The sequence below is a fragment of the Camelus bactrianus genome, chromosome 13, assembly GCF_048773025.1.
Source record: "Camelus bactrianus isolate YW-2024 breed Bactrian camel chromosome 13, ASM4877302v1, whole genome shotgun sequence".
Taxonomy (NCBI): domain Eukaryota; kingdom Metazoa; phylum Chordata; class Mammalia; order Artiodactyla; family Camelidae; genus Camelus; species Camelus bactrianus.
Genome location: NC_133551.1, coordinates 26098062 through 26117580, shown reverse-complemented (window position 1 = coordinate 26117580; position 19519 = coordinate 26098062). Strand labels below are relative to the sequence as shown.

General features: G+C 38.2%; 1 protein-coding gene across 3 annotated transcripts in view; it reads right to left on the bottom strand.

The window, feature by feature from the left end:
* Positions 1-19519, bottom strand: part of NEGR1 (neuronal growth regulator 1) — a 779253-nt gene that overhangs the window by 253964 nt on the left and 505770 nt on the right. For all 3 annotated transcript variants that reach the window (XM_010963405.3, XM_010963406.3, XM_010963404.3), the window contains exon 4: positions 6408-6539. In XM_010963405.3, coding sequence (XP_010961707.1) covers positions 6408-6539 — 132 coding nt within the window. The remainder of the gene's footprint in view (positions 1-6407; positions 6540-19519) is intronic.

Sequence of the window (19519 nt, the reverse complement as noted above, 5' to 3'; positions counted from 1 at the left end):
TCCAAGTACAATCCATGGGTGTAGGAAATAAAAATATTTAAATACATTTCTGTAATATTCAGATGTATTTCTGAATAATTTTATCATCTCAAAGTTATTCTTCTTTGATTGTGAAGCACTGGATCTATGTCTCCTATGAAAATTCATGAACTCCCATTGAATCCTGCCCTGCCTTCCTCGATTGTACCCACCCTCCATTCTGTTTTCTCTTTTGGTCTCCTCCAGCTCACGGCAGCCTGACAGATCAAGCAGTGCCTTGTCCCCTAACTCCTTTGCGGTTAAGCAAATGCTAGAGCTTCTGTCGGGGAGACCTCACTTTCTTTTATTTCCTTTTTTTTTTAATACCTGTCAAATTCAATTTTAATATTCAGACACCATCAGGGCTGAGGCATCTTGGGAGCCTTCTATGATACCCCAAGGCTGTATTTGGTGCCTTTCTGAGAGCCTTGCACAGCATCTTATGATTGGTTTATCAAAGCACTTGCCACGCTGTATTATAACTTTGTGTTTCTTTTGTCTTTCCCCCCTCCTGCATGGTGAACTCCTTGAAGACTGGTATCCAGGGCCCTAAGGCCTAGACAGTATCATGGTAAGCAATAAGTTAATAGGTAAATAAATATGTATATAAATGTAGATTTGCTGAAGTGTTTCATTATTACTCTACAAATGGCACATGCACCAGTACTTTATTTAGAAAAAGAGTAATATATTTTTTATGCCCTGCATCAGTCCAGTTAAGTGTTAATTAACTCACCAAGAGATACAAAAAACCGATGAGTAGCCTGAACTATTAGCAGATGTGAAAGATGAAGCAAATGGAAAGAAAAGGTAGGGACTCAAAACAGAACCAGAAATAAAAGCTAAGGTGATCATTCTGAATTCAAATAGCACTCATTTTTCTTTGGATCCCATGGTAGTATCTTTGCCCCATTCCAACTCTGAGTTCAGAGATTTTCTCTTTATTTAAGGTGATATCTACTTGTCATCTGCAATTTCTCCTAGTGTTAAGTCGGACATGTCTGCCTAACTTACCCGAGGTTTTGGAGAAAACTTTATGAATTGCCTGAGAAAACAGGTTATTTCCCTAGGATCCTCCTCCTCCTCCTTCTCCCTGGTGGCCTCTCATTTCAGGCTTTGATACAATTGTACTAAGTTTTACTAATTGGTACATTCTATTCTACATGTTTGGAGCTAGTTATATTGGAAGATAAAGTGCATATTTGCATAAATGAATATGTATCATGTGCAAAATAATGCAAAAATATGTGCCTGTGATTTATTGGATAAAGCTTAGTTCACAGTGTACCCAAAAATATCTTTACTGTTTGACCATAGGAAGACTTACTCAATTCTATTTACTGGAATTTGTGTGTGCAAAGTAATCTCTGACACCTAATACAATGATCAATTTATAAATCTGACTGTCATCAGTGAAAACTGAAATGATATTCAGGCCTCTTTTTATCTTAATCTAATTGACTTCATATTTTTACTGGTTAATTAATACCTTCCTTTATTTATGTCTTTTTGTTCTTGAAAATCAGGGAAATTATTAAAAGTTCTAATCTCATTGAACTTTAATTTTCTTATCTGCAAAAAAAAAAATGGAATTAATGCTTCCTTTTTCCTTTTTCACTATATAAATGGCAGGTTATCTTTATTGAATCCACCTGAAAATTTTGGTTAAAAAAATGGTATCAGAAATAAGTCAACATACCATTTACTTAAGGTCCTAAGAGAAAAAAAATCGTCATTGTGGAGCAAACCTATTATTTCTTCTCTGTTTTGCCTAGTAGAGTGATTGGTTTAGAGAATGCTAGTATTTTAAATAATTAATTCGATGACTATTTTTTGAGGGCCTACTGTGAATCAGGTGCTACTCTATGGGGCAGGAACGCATCACTGCAAAAAGGAAGGAAAAATCCCTGACGACACAGAGATTACACTCTAGAGTAAATATATACCGATCAAAAGATTTAAAATAAATTTCCTCCTGCAGGGGGCCAACCACTGTGATTGGTACTGTATGTATATCACCTCATTTAATCCTTACCCAGACACTGAAAAGTATCCATTACTGTCCCAAATTTACAGAATTGGAAATTGAGATTCATAGAGGGAAAGCAGTTTCCCAAGATCTTAATACCCAGTAAATTATAGAAGAAGGGTTTGAGTAAGTTCTACCTGACTATAATGCTCACATGTCTAAAACAGTTACTCTTTAAGTAGAAAAATACATACAAATGCTGGGGAGGACGAAGAGCCTGTCACAAGATCGGATAACTCTGTGCCTTTCACCAGCAGTGTTCACTTTGAAGGCCCAGGTCGTGCTGGCTTTCCTGATCTCTGATCTCTGGGGTTCTGAGATCTTTGCTACTTGAGTAGTCTGAGATACCGTCTGCATTTTCCAGATTCTAGATTTGGCTTCCATGAATCAACTTTGCTGCTTGTCTAGACTCTGATCTTTATTTCCTGTTTTTCCCAATTCATTGCACATATATGCATATATAGAAAGAAATATATTACTCATATATTTATTACGAATATACTATATCATATATTCATGAATATATGAATATACAGATAAAGACATGGAGAATAGTTGCCTACAGAATCTCCCTACCCAGAAACAAGCCTTTGCATAAAATCTTACTAGAATACCAATGTCTTCCTGTCTATAGTAAGGCTTTCTGTAAATAACTCAAAATTAACTTATTTATTCAATCAACCACCTTGCCCAATCCATCTAAAATAAGTCACCAATCATTTCACTTAACTGCTATTTAATTAAATTCAATAGAAATCCCCAGGACATTGGTAAAAGTACAAATATGTGGCAAATATGATATTATGTATTATATATTATATATAGTGAACATGGCAGGCATATTATTTATTGTATGTATGATATATATGTGTGTGTGTGTGTATATATATATATATCTCATATATACATATAGTGAATGTGGCAAATGTATTAGATGAATAGTAAAACATTAAACATTTCTAACTTGCAGGAAATCTAAATCTCTTTTCTCAAATTGACTTACCACATAACTGAATGTACCAGAGCTCATGAAAATTTATTACATTTCATCTTGAAGCCCATTTGGGAACAGGGACAAAGTTTTTCTTCAAATTATAACTCACAAGGCTACTGAAATTCTATATGCACAATCAATATTGATTAATAACCATGAAAAGAAGGGCTGCCTTGAACCTGGCACGATTGTATCTTCAGGGAATCTTCAGGTTACCAGGGGATGTGCTGTTCTGTGCTGGTAACAGACCACTGTGCTCAGTTTTGAGCTCTGACAAACTAAAGTTTGTTCAGTAGGTTTTGGCTAATTTCCTTTGGGAAATCAGCTCAGTAAAATCCAAAGACAGAGCTCAGTTTTTGACTTCTAAAGGAGCAAATTCACAAAATTAACACTTTCCAAACTTCCTCACAATCAGGAACATATACAAACATACTTACACTCACACACCTACACAGCTTAGATATCCCTGGTACACATGTGACATAACCTTTGCCTTATCCCAAATTAAGGCAAAGTTTAGGTCTTGACCAGAAGTCTGAACAAACTTACATAAAATATTGATTCAAGAGATAAATTTAATTGATAAATCAGTATTAAATACAATTTTTCATGGCACATATAAGAAAAGGTAAACTATCAAAGGTATAATTTAAGAAGCAGTACAAACCAAGATTGTTTAGAACCACTTAAAACTTTCTGTTTGGCCCACTTTCTTAGTATTTTTAATATAATATTGGCACCAATATTTCAATTTACGACTGTAATTGATCTAACTAAAATTAGTTCTTAAAAACAGGTAGTCTGTGTTGATTTAAAAAGCACTTCCTTAACTTTTAAAAAAATTTTCCCTTTTTCCTACTTAAGTTCAAGTTGATTAAAACATCTTCTCTACCTATTTGTAGGTGGCTGACACCCTATAAAAGCCACTGAAGCACCCTTTTCAGCAGATGGAATGTCTCTAGGCTCTGCTTCAAACTTTCCTGCTCCCATTTTGTGCTGGAAGACAATTCTCCACAGGTCTCTTGTATTTCTGCACATCTTGTGAGCAGAGGCACTGACAGCTTTTGTTCCTGACAATCTTTTCAAGGATGTTTGTATAGCAAGCAGTCTGGGGAGACAGAAGTAGGTCTCCCCATGGAGCAAAGGGCAGGTTTGTTTACAGTCCAATATAATAAATATAATTTCTCCCTCTGTGGCAAAGGGCAGGTTTGCTTGCTGCCATTATAAAAAAAATACAAGTTTCCTAAACTCAGGGATCCTCAGCTATGCCAGAAACCCACCGTGTGTATAGGTTTCACCCAGCCAGCATCATATCATCCTGTAGTAACTGGGTCTTTGGGAGCAGATGCTAGAAAATGACAACACTCTGACTACTGCTATTGCTACGGGTAATAAACTGCCCTTTGTCTCTGTCTTCTGCCAGAATCCATGAAACTCTGGCAGATCCTTCACAGTTCCTAACATCAGTTTCCCCAGTTCTGTCCTACTGCTTCATATATGGATGTTCTTCTGCACATAAATCCTTTAGATGATGACTCATTTAGTTAGTGTGTCTTTCTTTCAATTAAATTTCTCTCCAAATTTCTGCATCCTTAGTTGACCTTCAACAGTCTAAAGTCCCCACTTGTTTAGGAAAAAAGCGAATCAGATTAAATAAGTGACAATGAACTAAAGTCAGAGGGATAAAAATAATATAAAAGAAAGTATGAATGCAAAAAAAGTGTGGATTATACATGGAGTACAGGCCCATGAAAATACATATGGCGGCTGGGTGATCAATTGTACCTCCACTGGAGACATCACTTTAGAAACCTTTGCGTTCTGGGGGTTTGAGAGTGGGCTGTATTGCCAGGCTGTGTGCCTCGTTTACCTGACAGATTGACTCTACTTTTTCTTTTCTTAGTGCTCATTGATAAAAATATTACTTCCTTAGTAGTCCTATTTCTCATCTCTCTTCCCAACCCTCCAACAATAAAACCAGTAGACTCATATTCAGATAAGTATGGTTAGGGATAAAATAATCAGGAATTTTTCCTTGCTTATTACCTCTTACATCACAGCGTCCCAGAGGGATAAGCAGCGACTCTCTACAACAGGAATCTTGAGAGTCAATGGGAGTTAACCATAAATGCATATTTCCAGCCCATATACCCCAAGGATTTTCATTCAGTAGGGCTGGTGGGGCACAGAAATTTTCTATTTTTAATAAGGTTCTTTGGTAAATCTGCTGAGGTTTGTCTCAGAACATTATATGAGAAACTCTGCTCCAGAAACCGCTTCCTTCTGGCATTATGCACATTTGCTCAGACTCAATCCCAAATTATATAACTTAGTCACGGACAAATGTTAGTTGGTGGCAATGCCGTGGTAGACGCTCAACTGCCAATGGTGTTTTCATAGTTATTTTTGACCCATGGAAGATTCATATTAATATGAAAAACTGCTTAGTTTTAGCATTTGGGAATATATTTGGAACAATTTCTTCTAATCTGTGTACTCAATACTACGTATTTATTATTAGCAATGGTCAGTGTATAGAAAGATGTATAATAGGATGAAAAAAATTGGAAGCTGTAGCCTGAAAACACTTTTGGTAAAATACTTCTTATCCCCAAAGTACTTTATTCAAATAAATTAAATAATGTGAAAAATTTTCGGAGGAAGACTAAGGAAATATTTTTGAAAAGTAAAGACTATCAACAAAGCTGCCATTGTTGTTGAGATCATAAGATATGAAACAGGATGTTAATGGAAAAACGTCTTTTACCTATGTTTTGGGACACATTCAGAGAAAGGATGGAACGTAATGGCATTGATGGTTCCGCAGGTATCTCTTAACATTCTAACTTCTGAATAATGAACTTCATGGGAAAATTACTTCTTCATTTTCTTAATATTGTCCAAACTAAACAGAATTAAATACTCAAATAATAGAAGCATCACAGAACAGTTCTTCTTTTCAAGCACAGAACAGCACACTTCATATCCATCAGTTTTGATTGGAAATTCCATACTTAAATTGCATCAGAATACGATGCAGGTGAAACCCATGAGAATGAAGAAAACACCACGAGTCTACAATGCTTTAGAGACAAGAATATCACAGTGAAGAGAGCCAGGGACTAGGATGATGTTGGAAATATTGCCATCTATGCATTAAACTGAATTATTGTGGGATTACTTGGGACAACTGATGTTACCTAAAACAATTTGATCTATATTCTCACACATAAACATTTTCACTGCCAGTAGGAGTATTTATTGACAGACCACCTCTTAAAAAACAGCAACAAACTCTTCAGATAGTAGTTTTTGGTGTTTTACCTTTTCTTTGAAATTATATTGATAAAAGGTTATGGGACTTACAGTTTACGACAATTTTCACTTTTTTCACATCTGGGAATGACACATCATTTTCCGCACTGCATTCATATTCTCCAGCCTGGTCCCTTGTGATTCCATAAATGTCCAAATATTGTCCATTTTCAAATGGTTTCGCTACATGGAAAAAAGTACAGCACGTTTAATTGTAGCTGCCTGAGGCTTCATTCAAATAAAACAACAAGCTCATGTCTTCGTATTAGATGTTGCTGACAAAACAATTCCAAATGAAACTGGGGAGTTATCAAACCTTTTGTTCTCTCTTGTTCAGAAGTAAAGTCAGAGAAAAAAGCAGAAAGTGAACAAGGGAAACTATAACAACTGTTTCCCCAGAACAGGATATACATGTGTTCTTTTTAATTGATTTTGGTCTCCTAACCTCCTCTCGCATCAAATTGAGCTCTGCACATTTCTGTAATTGAGTTCAACAACCTCCTAGCAGTGGAGACGAAATTCACTAATATGACTTGGTACAGATTGACTTTTATACAGTGTAAGCTAGCAACTTGACACTTAACCTAACTAAATGTTACTTTTCTTTTGGGGAAATCACACACTTATTCTCAAGGTTTCAAGCCAGATGGCTTGATAAGAGTATGGGGATATATTAAACCATTGCCATATTTCAGTTTCCAAAATTATTAATGTTTCTAAGGGAGGCACACCATATACACTATATATAACCCACCCAACAAACCTCAGAAAAACTTTTATGATTCTCAAACTAAAAGTTCAGTGGTTATAAAAACAAACTGAATTACATTTCTTTTTTAATATTCCAGGGAAAACATGCTACTTGACTAAAAATGGCAGTAGATTAAAAATATAGAGACATAAGCACAGATGAAAGGCTACTCCCAGATGAGTGAGATTTGAAAAAGAAAAACTCCTTTCTAAAATAACGGAATTTTTAAATTTATTTGAAATTAGAGAATTATCAGGCAGGAAGGATCCTGATTATCAGAGATACGGCAGAGGAAGAACGGGCCTGTGTGAATGTCAGGAGAAAGGCCTCTTCTCGCTCCTTGAAAAATCACATTTCAGTGCACACCAAAGAGAACTGGAAAATGAAACAATGATATAGTCTGTTTTCGAAAGTCAACCTTATTTTTGTTTTCATCTTACGCTTTTGCCAATGCTATTGTAATGATGTAGAAGTTAGAAAACTCAGAAGAAGACTCAATTCTATATGAATAAAACAAAATGAAATTTGGTTATGGTGCTTCAAATATAATATCTTTCAATTAAAAAAAATTCCCGTGGGTCCCCTTGTCTGGGTGCATCAGTCGCTGCCCTGTCGTCCCCTAGGTAACTATGACTTGGTTAACTGAAACCCGCAGTGTTTAGAGTGTATATGATTAATCATTTCTTCCTTTAGCTGGCTGATCACAATCTGTAGGCAGAGGAGAGTTGGACTTCTGGGATGATAATTTGCTGATACGCTATTGTAGGTATACAGAGGTACGCTTACAAAAGCAGCAGTTGTCTTCAAATCCGTGTTCTGAAAAGCTGATTTTATAATCATTCTGTTTGCTCAACCTAGTGCCTTTATACACTTACATAATATTGATTTTCTATTGTTTCCTTCTTTTTCCTTTATTTCTACCCTCACAATGAAGATAATCTAGGCTTAAAAGTGTAAAAAAACTACTAAAATATAGGGAGGACAAAATCTTTATTCACGTCCAAGAGTTTTTAAAATATAACTTGAATTATAAAGTAAGGGGGATATTAATTGAAAATTAAAGTAGGGGGAAAATTGATACACTATATCAGAATTAAATAGCCTAGTTGAGCAGTACAGAGTGAAGCCAATCACAAGTAAAAAGGTATAATATTATGAAACTCTGTAAACACAAAACTTATCAGGGTCTAACTTATTTTCAGTATTAAAATGTCACATGTATATTCCCATTTTTGTGTATTAACATAAGTTCAAGAAATGTTATCCTCCAAAATGCATGGTTTTGATAACAAACATATATTATAACCAATCTAAATAATCATCTGTTGTCAAATTATTAAATAAATCATTAAGTCTGGTGTATATGCATGTATGTTGTTATTTAAATAAAGAGATACATTAGATTTGTATGTCTACCAGGAATCAAAAAGTACAATGAAAAGCGAGAAATAATAGGTTTCAGAAATTAAAAAAAAAAAAAAAAAGAAGCGTGTTTTTCTCTCCTAAATGGTAAAATGGCAGGCTTTGAAAGATTGACAGCAACTGTAAGAAGCTGTATGATAAAATAGCAACAATATCAAAACCACTACCTCCTTCAGCTCGAGAGAGCACCATTTACATCTGTTGGATGTCTGTCTTTAGAGTTCATTGCACTCTGCATAACCAGATCTAGGGACCCTTCGCCAAGCCCACCAGAAATCAGTGTCCTAATTTACAACTACTGGAATTATCAGTAAAATCAATATCTATAGAGCCAGTGAATCAGTGATATTACCAATACTAGCTATCAATAATATGACACTAATATAAAGACACTGAGAGTAAACAAAGCATAAATGCATGGTCAACATCTTAATTTTCCCCACTGCATTCCTGATACTTTAAGCCATCTCGTTACTTCCACTTACCACGCACCAGCTCTCCCCAAGGATTCACTCCCACCATTCTCTTGTTTTTACACAAATACAGTTCTGTTTCCATTCTGAACTCATCTTGCTCTGTTCTCAGTCTGACCTTACCATTCTTGAAGGCCAGATTTGAAACTTGGAGTTACTTCGTTCAGAATTTATACCCCGGAGTTTACTGGTTGTCTATAATTTGCTTGGCTCCTTCTCTGACTTTGGTTTTCCTCAGTTTTCCTGGGTAGTAAGTGTTTTCCTTAGCTTTAGACCCAAGGAAACCAATCCCGTCCTTAGACACTTGTCAGGGTCTCCATTTATTCCCATCACTCCCCTAGCAAAGGGTGAGGATCTGGGTATAGCACAATGAAATGCGAAGAATACCATTTTAGTCCGTGCAATCTTAACACACCTTATCCAAAAAATGGAGGGGAAAGACCAAGGCTGAAGGGATACAGGGAGCTAGCGACATGAGGGTCATCACCAATGCCAAGACTTTACAATATTTATGAGGGCTATGTGTTATCCTACGTACTCCTTATAAATCTAGATGATGTACAAAAACATTGTGTAATATTTGTATTTCTTAGGGTATCAATTATAAATGCTGGCGATGATATAAAATCATTGTGATTAGACAGACAGCTCTCGTTTGGTCTCGTTTGCCTTTCTCCATGGGTGCAACAACAATTTCTGTTTTGCTTATCTCTGTGTCCCTAGCTCTAGCATAGTACCTGAAACAATATACACTTGGTAAATATTTATTGAATAAGTAAGTACACACACTGATTAATGAATTAATAAAGTCCTATAAGAATAGTGCACAGAGAATCTAAACTAAAGTAAAAGCTTATATTTGAAGAAGTTGCCACTTCTTTTTCAGAGTTGGGAGGAAGGGAAAGAATAAAGCATTGTCATCCTTCCTGACATCTTGAAGTGATAGTGACAGCAGTGGTAAGAGCAGACTCTGGAGTTACCAGAGATTCTTTTTTAAGATTATAAAAACTAACAAAAACTTTAAATACATTTTTGAAGGAAAAAAAGATAAGCACTGCCTGTAATCTAAACAATAGTTTTCTTTTGTGTTTAGTCTCTTCCAGACACAGATAGACTCTTCTCAAAAAATGGAGAACTGAAGACATTCCATGAGCTTTCACTGATGTCACTATTATCACCTTCTTCAGCGAGAAACCTGAAAAATAGGAGGCACCTAGGCTTTATAATATCTCTCGCATGCTGATTTCTGATAAGAACCTGGCCAGAAAGAGCTCTACATTGACCACCAAATGATAACCTAGATTCGGCTTCATGGTTTGGTAAAGCATGTGAAAAATATTAGCAACACCATAACTCTACAAAGTGCTAAAGTGCTTCAGAAAAAAAAAAAAAACATTTGACAAAATCAATCTCTCTTTCATTAATTTGTAGAATTTCACTAATTTTCTTTTCATCTCTCTGGCTGATTTTATTTTCCCTTTTTCCAAACCCGTCTCATCTTCACATCTCCCAAATATTGCTTCTGTCCTATGACCTCTTTTTTCCCTCATTCAGTACACTCATTCTGCATACTCTTCATGATTTAAGGGATCTTGTTCATTCATTTTCATTTCATTATTTTCTATGTATTGATAAGTCTCTGATTGATCTGTTTAGCCCGTATCTGTATCCTGAATCTTGGACATGTTTATTCAGCTGGAAATCACTCAGATGTCTCACAAACATCTCAAAATCAAAATGTCAAAACCAGACTTCCCCTTCCTGCCATACCTGCAACTCTCCCCTGTGTCCCAAGTCTCGGTGAATGCTTTGATCATCACCCAAATGCTCGAGCCAAAAATCTTAGCACTCACTTTGACAGCACCTTTTGTCTCAGTCCAGACAAACATCAGTCACTGTGACCTGTCAATTTTACCTTCTAAGAAATTCTCCAACCAGTCACTGATCTCCAAATGCAAACACACAGATGATGCACCAATAACTGCATACTGTTTTGCAGAGTCATTTCAAGCATTTCCTAAAACCCTTGCTCAGAAACAGTCATACCACTTCTCAAGGCTGCCCTGCAGGAATATATTTTGTTAGGTTCTCACAGCCGTTTATTATTAAATAGTACTCTGCAACTGAAGTTTTAATATCCTTTGAATGGTTCATTTACATTTGATTATAATGATTTCTTGTCAGCCTGTTATCCACCAGCACATTTAGCATCATGCAAGTACCTCTTCTATGCACTGTACCATACTGAGTGGTTGGGCATGGGGGTTCTATCTAGCTTCAGATCCTAGCTCTGCCATTTACAAGCTGTGTGACCTGATACGAGGTATCTGACCTTTAGTTTACTTATCTGTGGTGTGTGAAGATAATAACAGAACCTGCTTCACATGGTTGTTGTGGGGATTAAGTGGGTTAATACAAGTAAAGTGCTTAGGACACATCACAGGAATTAAAATGTATGCTATTACAATGCACAGGTTTTGGCATGCCAGGGAGGTTGGTTTAGATAGATATTGTTTGTATGGTGAGAAGTTACTATATTCAGCGATTGACAATTCTGTGTTAACATGATATTCAACTGGAATACAACTGAAAATAAAGATCTCACTCAGGGGTGTTAATTACAATGATCAGTTCAGTTCTCATACCATTGCAGGAGATTGGAAAATCTATCTGCCTTGTAGATCTGTAGATCGAATTAAAGGTTGATCTCATGTTGAAGTAACTTTCTCGCTGCCTGAATTCTCAAGGAAAATTTAACCTTCTTGATTCACTTCTTTCCTTTCTTAACCAAACCAAACCAAAAAGCCTGCACTGTTATATGGCATATACGTGCTTCCAATGATTATTTATTTCTTCCCTTTTTTATTATTTTTATTGAAGTATAGTTGACATACAATATTAGCTTAAGGTACACAACATAGTGATCAACATTTATATACATTATAAATTGATCATGAGGAGAATTCTAGTAACCATCTGTTACTATACAAAATTATTACAATATTATTGAGTATATTTCTCATGATGTACGTTACATCCCTATGACTTATTTATTTTATAACTAGAAGTCTGTAACCCTTAATCCTCTTCACCTATTTTGCCAACCTTCCACCACCCACCTCTGTTGATCACCAGTTTGTTCTCTGTATCTGTGAGCCTATTTCTGTTTTGTTTTGTCTGTTCATTTGTTTTGGTTTTTAGATTCCACAAATAAGTAAAAATCACACAGTATTTATCTTTCTCTGCCTGACTTATTTCACTTAGGTTCATATCTTCCAGGTTCATCCATATTGTCATAAAAGGAAAAATTCATTCTTTTTTATAGCTAAGTAATATTCCATTGTATATATACATACTCCATTTTCTTTATTCACTCATCTACTGAGCGTTCCTCTGTTGATGGACATTTAGATTGCTTCAAAATCTTGACTACTGGTAAATAATGCTGCAATGAACACTAGGATGCAAGTATCTTTTCGAATTAGTGATTTTGTTTTCCTTGTATTAATTAATATTTAGAAGTGGAATTACTGGATAATATGGTAGTTCTATTTTTTACTTTCTGAGGAAACTCTATACTGTTTTTCATAATGGCTGTATCAATTTACTTTCCCACAAACAGTGCACGAGGGTTCCCTTTTCTCCACATCCTCACCAACACTTGTTTCTTGTCTTTTTGATAATAGCCATTCTGACAGGTATGAGGTGATATCTCATTGTGGTTTTGATATGCATTTTCTTGATGATTATGAGTGTGATGAGCATTTTTTCATGTGTCTGTTAACCATTTTCATGACTTCCTTGGAAAATATGTATTCAGATCCTCTGCCCATTTTTTAATCTGATTTTTTTAAAAATATTGAGTTGAGTGAGTTCTCTATATATTTTGTATTTTACCCCTTATCAGATGTCTCATTGGCAAATATCTTCTCTTATTCAGTAGGTTTCCTTTTAACAGTTGATGGTTTCTTTTACTAGGAAAACGCTTTTTAGTTTGATGTAGTCTCATTTGTTTATTTTTGCTTTTATGTACCTGGCCTGAACAGACACATTCAAAAAAAATATTGGCTAAGATTGATGTCAAAGAATATATTGTCATGTTTTCTTCTAGAAGTTTTATGGATTCAGGTCTTATGATGAAGTCTTTCATCCATTTTGAGTTTATTTTTGTATGTGGTGTAAGAAAGTGGTCTGGTTTCAATCTTTTGCATTTAGCTCTCTAGTTTTCCCAACCTATTTAATGAAGACACTGTCTTTTCCTCACTGTATATTCATGGTTCTTTTGTCATAAATTAATTGACCATATGAGCATGGGTCTATTCTGTTCCATTGATTTATGTGTCTGTTTTTGTGTCAGTTACAACACAGTTTTGATTAACATAGCATTGTTCTTTGATTTGGAAGGTATTCCTTTGTCCCCTCATTTTACCTAGAAGTCTCTGGTTTTTGTTGTTGTTGTTGTTGTTTGTTTGTTTGTTTTGGTCTTTTTTGGTATTAGGTATATCAGCTGTGTCTCCAGGTCTTAAAAGTGGCATTGTGTAGAAGGGATCCTGTGGGTCCTAGTGGCACAATTCCCCATGGTCACCAGAGCCAGGTTGCCCCAGGGGTATCTTCTATGTGGGTGAAGATACCCCTCCTGCACTGGTTGTGGTGTGATTGCTGTAGATGTACTGGTAAGTGGGTTTGGCCGCCAACCTGGTTATCTGTGTGGTTCATCCATGATTGCAGTGGATGCCCTCATCTGCAGGGCTGCTTTCCAGCCTGACTGTCTATAAGGCCTGGCTATGCATGCAGAAGGCATGCTGGTGGGCAGGACTGGCCCCCAGCCTACCTGTCTGCAAAACCTGTGACTACTGCTGGCTCACTGGTTGTCAGTGCTGGCTTCCAAAATGACTGGCTGCAGGGTCAGCTGCAACTGTTGGGGGGGGGCACTAATGTGTGGAATGAGAGCTGCTTTGGAGGGCCGCTGGTACTGGCCATGGCCCACCTTCCAGGCAGGGCATGATGGAAGCCACTTTAGAGGGGCATCAGTGCTAGCTGTGTCTCCCCACTTTGGAGGGACCAGCTACGGTGGGTGGCTTGGTTGAGACAGGTCCTCAGGGGATACTGAGGCAGGACACACATTGTTAGCTAAGTTGATGGAGAGTGACAGAAACAGTGGCCACCAGCACTGTTCAGCTGGCTGAAAGAAGAATGCACTTTTATTCCCAGAGAAAGTTCCAGCACATATTCTAAAATTAATCAATGGATCTCATCTTGCATGACCCAGATGCTTTTTAAGCTGTAGCCTCTGTGCTGGGGCTCAGCATGAGAGAGTCTGTGTGGGAGCCCTTCAGGAGCAAAGTCTTGGTTTCCCACAACTTTCTGGCTCTCCAGTACAAAAGGCCCACTGGTTTTCAAAGCCAGACATTATGGGCTCATCTTCAGATCCTCCAGGCGGGAGCCCAAGGTTGGGCTCAGACCCCTCGCTCTTCATGGGGGATCTCCACAGTTTGTAATAACTTCCTTGCTTGTGGTCGCCACACTGATTTGCGGGTTTGGACTAGACTGCACCTCATCCTCTCTTACTCATCTAAATGTGGCCTTTTAAAAAATACCCTTAGTTGTAGAAAATATGTTCTGTTAGGTTCCGGGAGAAGATGGCGGAGTAGAAGGGCGCTCGCAGGTCACCCTCTCCCACAAATACACCAAGACCCAAATCTGCAGACCCACTCAGCCAACCAGAGCACCTGTGGAACTCCGACAGAACATCGCCCTCTTCAAAAGATAAAGACGCCAAAAATCTGGTAGGAGAAAAAGAAAAAAGAAAGAACAAAAGGCAAAGCAGCGCGGGACGGGTCCCGCGGGGAGGGAGCGGCAAAGGAGGACTGGCGCTTGCTCGCTGGGTCTCCCCTCTCCAACTGAGAGGCCAGCGGGACGGATGGGGAGCCTCCGAGGCTCGGATCTGTACAGAGCAGCCCTTGACTAACAGAACTAAGTTAAACGGGCACAGAGCGTCCCCCCGACACCCAGCCTGAGACGCGGGCCGGCAGCGGCGGGCAGGGCCAGGCTGCACAAGCCGGGCGGAGGACGGAAGCGGCTGCACGGAGGCAGCCCCGGGGGAACGCAAGGGGCTGCGCGCCCTGGCTGTGGGTGCACAGGGCAGAACAACCTGGGCCCTCCATAAAACAGCAAGGTTGATGTGCTCTCGGGGGAAGGGTGCACACCCCCATCTCTGAAAACCCGCGGAAAGTTTTCCGGGGAAGAGAGGCGGGGCTCAGGCACAGCTGCCATATCCTCCGCGCTGAGCACTCAGGCGGGGGCGGGGGCGAAACCTGCATCCGCACGGAAGGGCTTAGCAGCCTCAAAGGCCAGACTGAGACTGGCCTGCAGCCCGGGGCAGATAGGATCCTTCCATCCTGGTCCCTCAGAGGACTTGCTCCACAAAGACAAACAAGGAGCTGGGTTTTGGCTCGGAGCAGGGACACGGCTGTCCCTCGATCTTCCCCGAGCCCACCCGCGGAGCGCCGACCGGGGCGGGGCGCCGACCGGGGACCGGGGCGGGGCGCCGACCGGGGCGTGGACGCAGCCCTACAGAGAGCGGAACTACCTGCAGCGCAGGTAGAGCGAGAGCGGCCCCCCCTCCTTTCAGGCAGGAACACAGCCCCTGATGGAGGTGCTGGGAGGGGGCACGACCCGCCCTCCTCCCCGGCCAGTCTGCAACATATGACTGCGGCATCCGGAGGGGCAGCGACCCGCTCGCCCACAGCAGAGAGCGGCACCTGACCCAGTGTTAGGAGGAGGCTCGATCTGCTTGCCGACAGGTGCTGGGAGCAGCACAGAAGAGGGCGCCAATGGAGGGCCTCTGAAAACAGCAAGCTGAGCCTCCAAAACAGGACGAAGACAGAAAGACTTCACATTAAAAGCACACAGACTCCAGGAGAACACTGACAACCCCCCCCTTTTTTTTTTAAATCTGTTTTTACCTGCTCTATTTTCTATTACTCTCTTAATCTTTACTTCTTAATTCATTTCTATTTCTCTTGGGTTTTGATGTCCTGCTATTGATTAGACACAGGTTTCAAATACATCTATTCATCTCACCCCCCCCCCTTTTTTGTAAAGGTTTTAAAAGGACGTCTCAACCCGATTAATACTCTGCTTCAACTCACTCTTCTATTATTCATTATACACTGTTTTCAAACCCTCTTTCTCCCTTCTTTTAAAATTCTTTCTCTCTCTTATTTTTTTTTCTTTTTTTCCTAAGTTCTATTCCTAAATAGGCATCAGATAGATAAAATCCTTAAGGACCAAAATAAACAACTGATACTCCATAAACCACAGTGCCAAAGAGGTATGAGCAAGATGAAGAAGCAGAAAAACCTTTCCCAATTAAAAGAACAAGAGAAATCCCCTGAAAGAAAGATCAACGAAATAGACATCGATAGCCTACTAGATCAAGATTTCAAAAAAGGAGTGATTGAATTGCTGAAGGAATTAAAAGAGATAGTGCTTAGAGATATAAAATATGTCAAAAATGAAATTGAAGCTATAAAGAAGAGCCAAGTAGAATGGGTAAACTCATTGACAGAGATGAGGAATGATCTAATAGCTATGCAAAGCCGACTAGATAATGCAGAGGAACGAATTAGTGATCTAGAAGACAGGGCAATAGAAAGCACCCATTCAGAAGAACTACAAGATAAGCAAATAAAAAATAATGAAAATAGCATAAGGGACCTATGGGATAATATAAAGCGTCCCAATCTTCGCATAATAGGGGTCCCAGAAGGAGAAGAAAGATCAAAGGGGATTGAAAAGGTTTTTGAAGAAATCATGACTGAAAACTTCCCAAACTTAAAGAAGGAATCAGATATCCAAGTACAGGAAGCTCAGAGGGTCCCAAACAGGAATAACCCAAATAGACCCACACCAAGACATATCATAATCAAGATGGCCAGAGTCAAGGATAAAGAAATGATTCTAAAGGCAGCAAGAGAAAAGCAAAGAGCAAGTTACAAGGGAACCCCCATAAGGCTCTCAGCTGATTTCTCTACACAAACACTACAGGCCAGAAGGGAGTGGCAAGATATATTCAAAGCCCTGAATGAAAAAAAAGATGCAGCCTTGGATCCTTTATCCAAAAGGCTATCCTTGATGATAGAAGGAGAAGTAAAGAGTTTCACAGACAAAAAAAAGCTGCAGGAGTTTAGCAACACTAAACCCATGCTAAAAGAAATATTGAAAGGGCTATTCTAAATAGAAAAGCAGCAGGATGCTACAGAAATGAGAAACACACAACTGGAAAGGTGATAACTCATGAATTACAAATACAGTAAACATGAAATTATAAAAGAAGACATACAAATCACTGAGAGTGGGAGAGGGAGGCAGGGAAATATAGAATAGTTTTTTCTTTCTTTTTTAATTTTTTTTAACAGTAGGATGGGCTTGAGATCATGTTACTATCAGTTTAATAAAAACAGTTATAGTAATGGGTTGATAGATTTACAAAAAAGGGTAACCACAAGCCAAAAATTTACAAAGGAGTCACAAAAATTAAATAAAATCCATGATAATACAAAGGAAAATTACCAAACCACAAAAGGAAGAAGAAAGGAACAAAGAGAATATACCAATTCAACTGCAAAGATAAGTTCAAAATGGCAATAAACACACATCTATCATTAATTACTGTAAATGTTAATGGACTAAATGCTCCAGTCAAAAGACACAGAGTGGCAGACTGGATAATAAAGCAAGAACCTTCAATATGCTGCATACAAGAGACCCACTTTAGGGAGAAGGACACATATAGATTGAGAGTGAAAGGATGGAAAAGGATATTCCATGCAAATGGAAAAGCCAAAAAAGCAGGAGTTGCAGTACTGATTTCAGACAAAATAGACTTTAAAACAAAGGCCATAAAGAAAGATAAAGAAGGACATTTTATAATGATTAAAGGAGTGATACATGATGAGGATATTACACTCGTTAATATATATGCACCCAATATAGGAGCACCTAAGTACATACAAGAATTACTAACAGAGATAAAGGGGGATATTGATGGGAATACAATCATAGTTGGAGATTTTAACACTGCATTAACATCACTAGACAGATCTTCCAGACAGAAAATAAACAAGGCAACAGAGAAATTAAATACTACAATAGAAAACCTAGATTTGGTGTATATTTTCAGAGCATTACACCCCCCAAAAATAGGATATACATTCTTTTCAAGTGCACATGGAACATTTTCCAGGATCGATCATGTACTTGGGCACAAAAGAAACCTCAACAATTTTAAGAAGATAGAAATTATCTCAAGCATCTTTACTGACCACAATGCCATGAAACTGGAAATCAACAACAGAGAAACAAAGGAGAAAAAAAGGAAAGCATGGAGATTAAACAATATGTTATTGAAAAAACAATGGATCAATGAGGAAATCAAAGCTGAAATTAAAAAATACCTTGAGACAAATGATAATGAAAGCACAACCACTCAAAACCTATGGGACACAGCAAAGGCAGTGCTAAGAGGGAAGTTTATAGCGATACAGGCCTTCCTCAAAAAAGAAGAACAATCTCAAATAAACAATTTAACCCACCACCTGAATGAATTAGAAAAAGAAGAACAAAAAGCCCCAAAAAGCAGCAGAAGGAAGGAAATAATAAAGATCAGAGAGGAATTAAATGCAATAGAGATTAACAAGACCATTGAAAAAATCAACCAAACCAAAAGCTGGTTTTTTGAAAAAGTAAATAAAATCGACAAACCTCTGGCCAAACTCACAAAGAAGAAAAGAGAGCACAAATTAGCAAAATAAGAAAGGAAAATGGAGAAATTACAACAAACAAAATAGAAATACAGAATATCATATGAGAATATTGTGAAAAACTATATGGAACCAAACTGGATAACCTAGAGGAGATGGACAAGTTTCTGGAAACATACTGTCCACCAAAACTGAATCAAGAAGAATCTGAACACTTGAACAATCCGATCACTAGAAAGGAAATAGAAATAGCAATTAAAAACCTCCCTACAAATAAAAGTCCAGGACCGGACGGCTTCACCGGGGAATTCTACCAAACATACAAAGAAGAACTCATACCAGTCCTTCTCAAACTCTTCCAGACGATTGAAAAGGAGGGAATACTCCCAAACTCATTCTATGAAGCCACCATCACCCTGATACCAAAACCAGGCAAAGACACTACAAAAAAAGAGAATTATAGGCCAATATCACTGATGAACATAGACGCCAAAATCCTCACCAAAATTTTAGCAAATAGAATCCAACAACACATAAAAAAGATTATACATCATGACCAAGTGGGGTTCATCCCAGGGACACAAGGCTGGTTCAACATATGCAAATCAATCAGTGTAATACATCACATCAACAAGAGAAAGGACAAAAACCACATGATCATCTCAATCGATGCAGAAAAAGCATTTGATAAAATTCAGCCCCCATTTATGATAAAAACTCTCGCCAAAGTGGGTATAGAGGGAACATATCTCA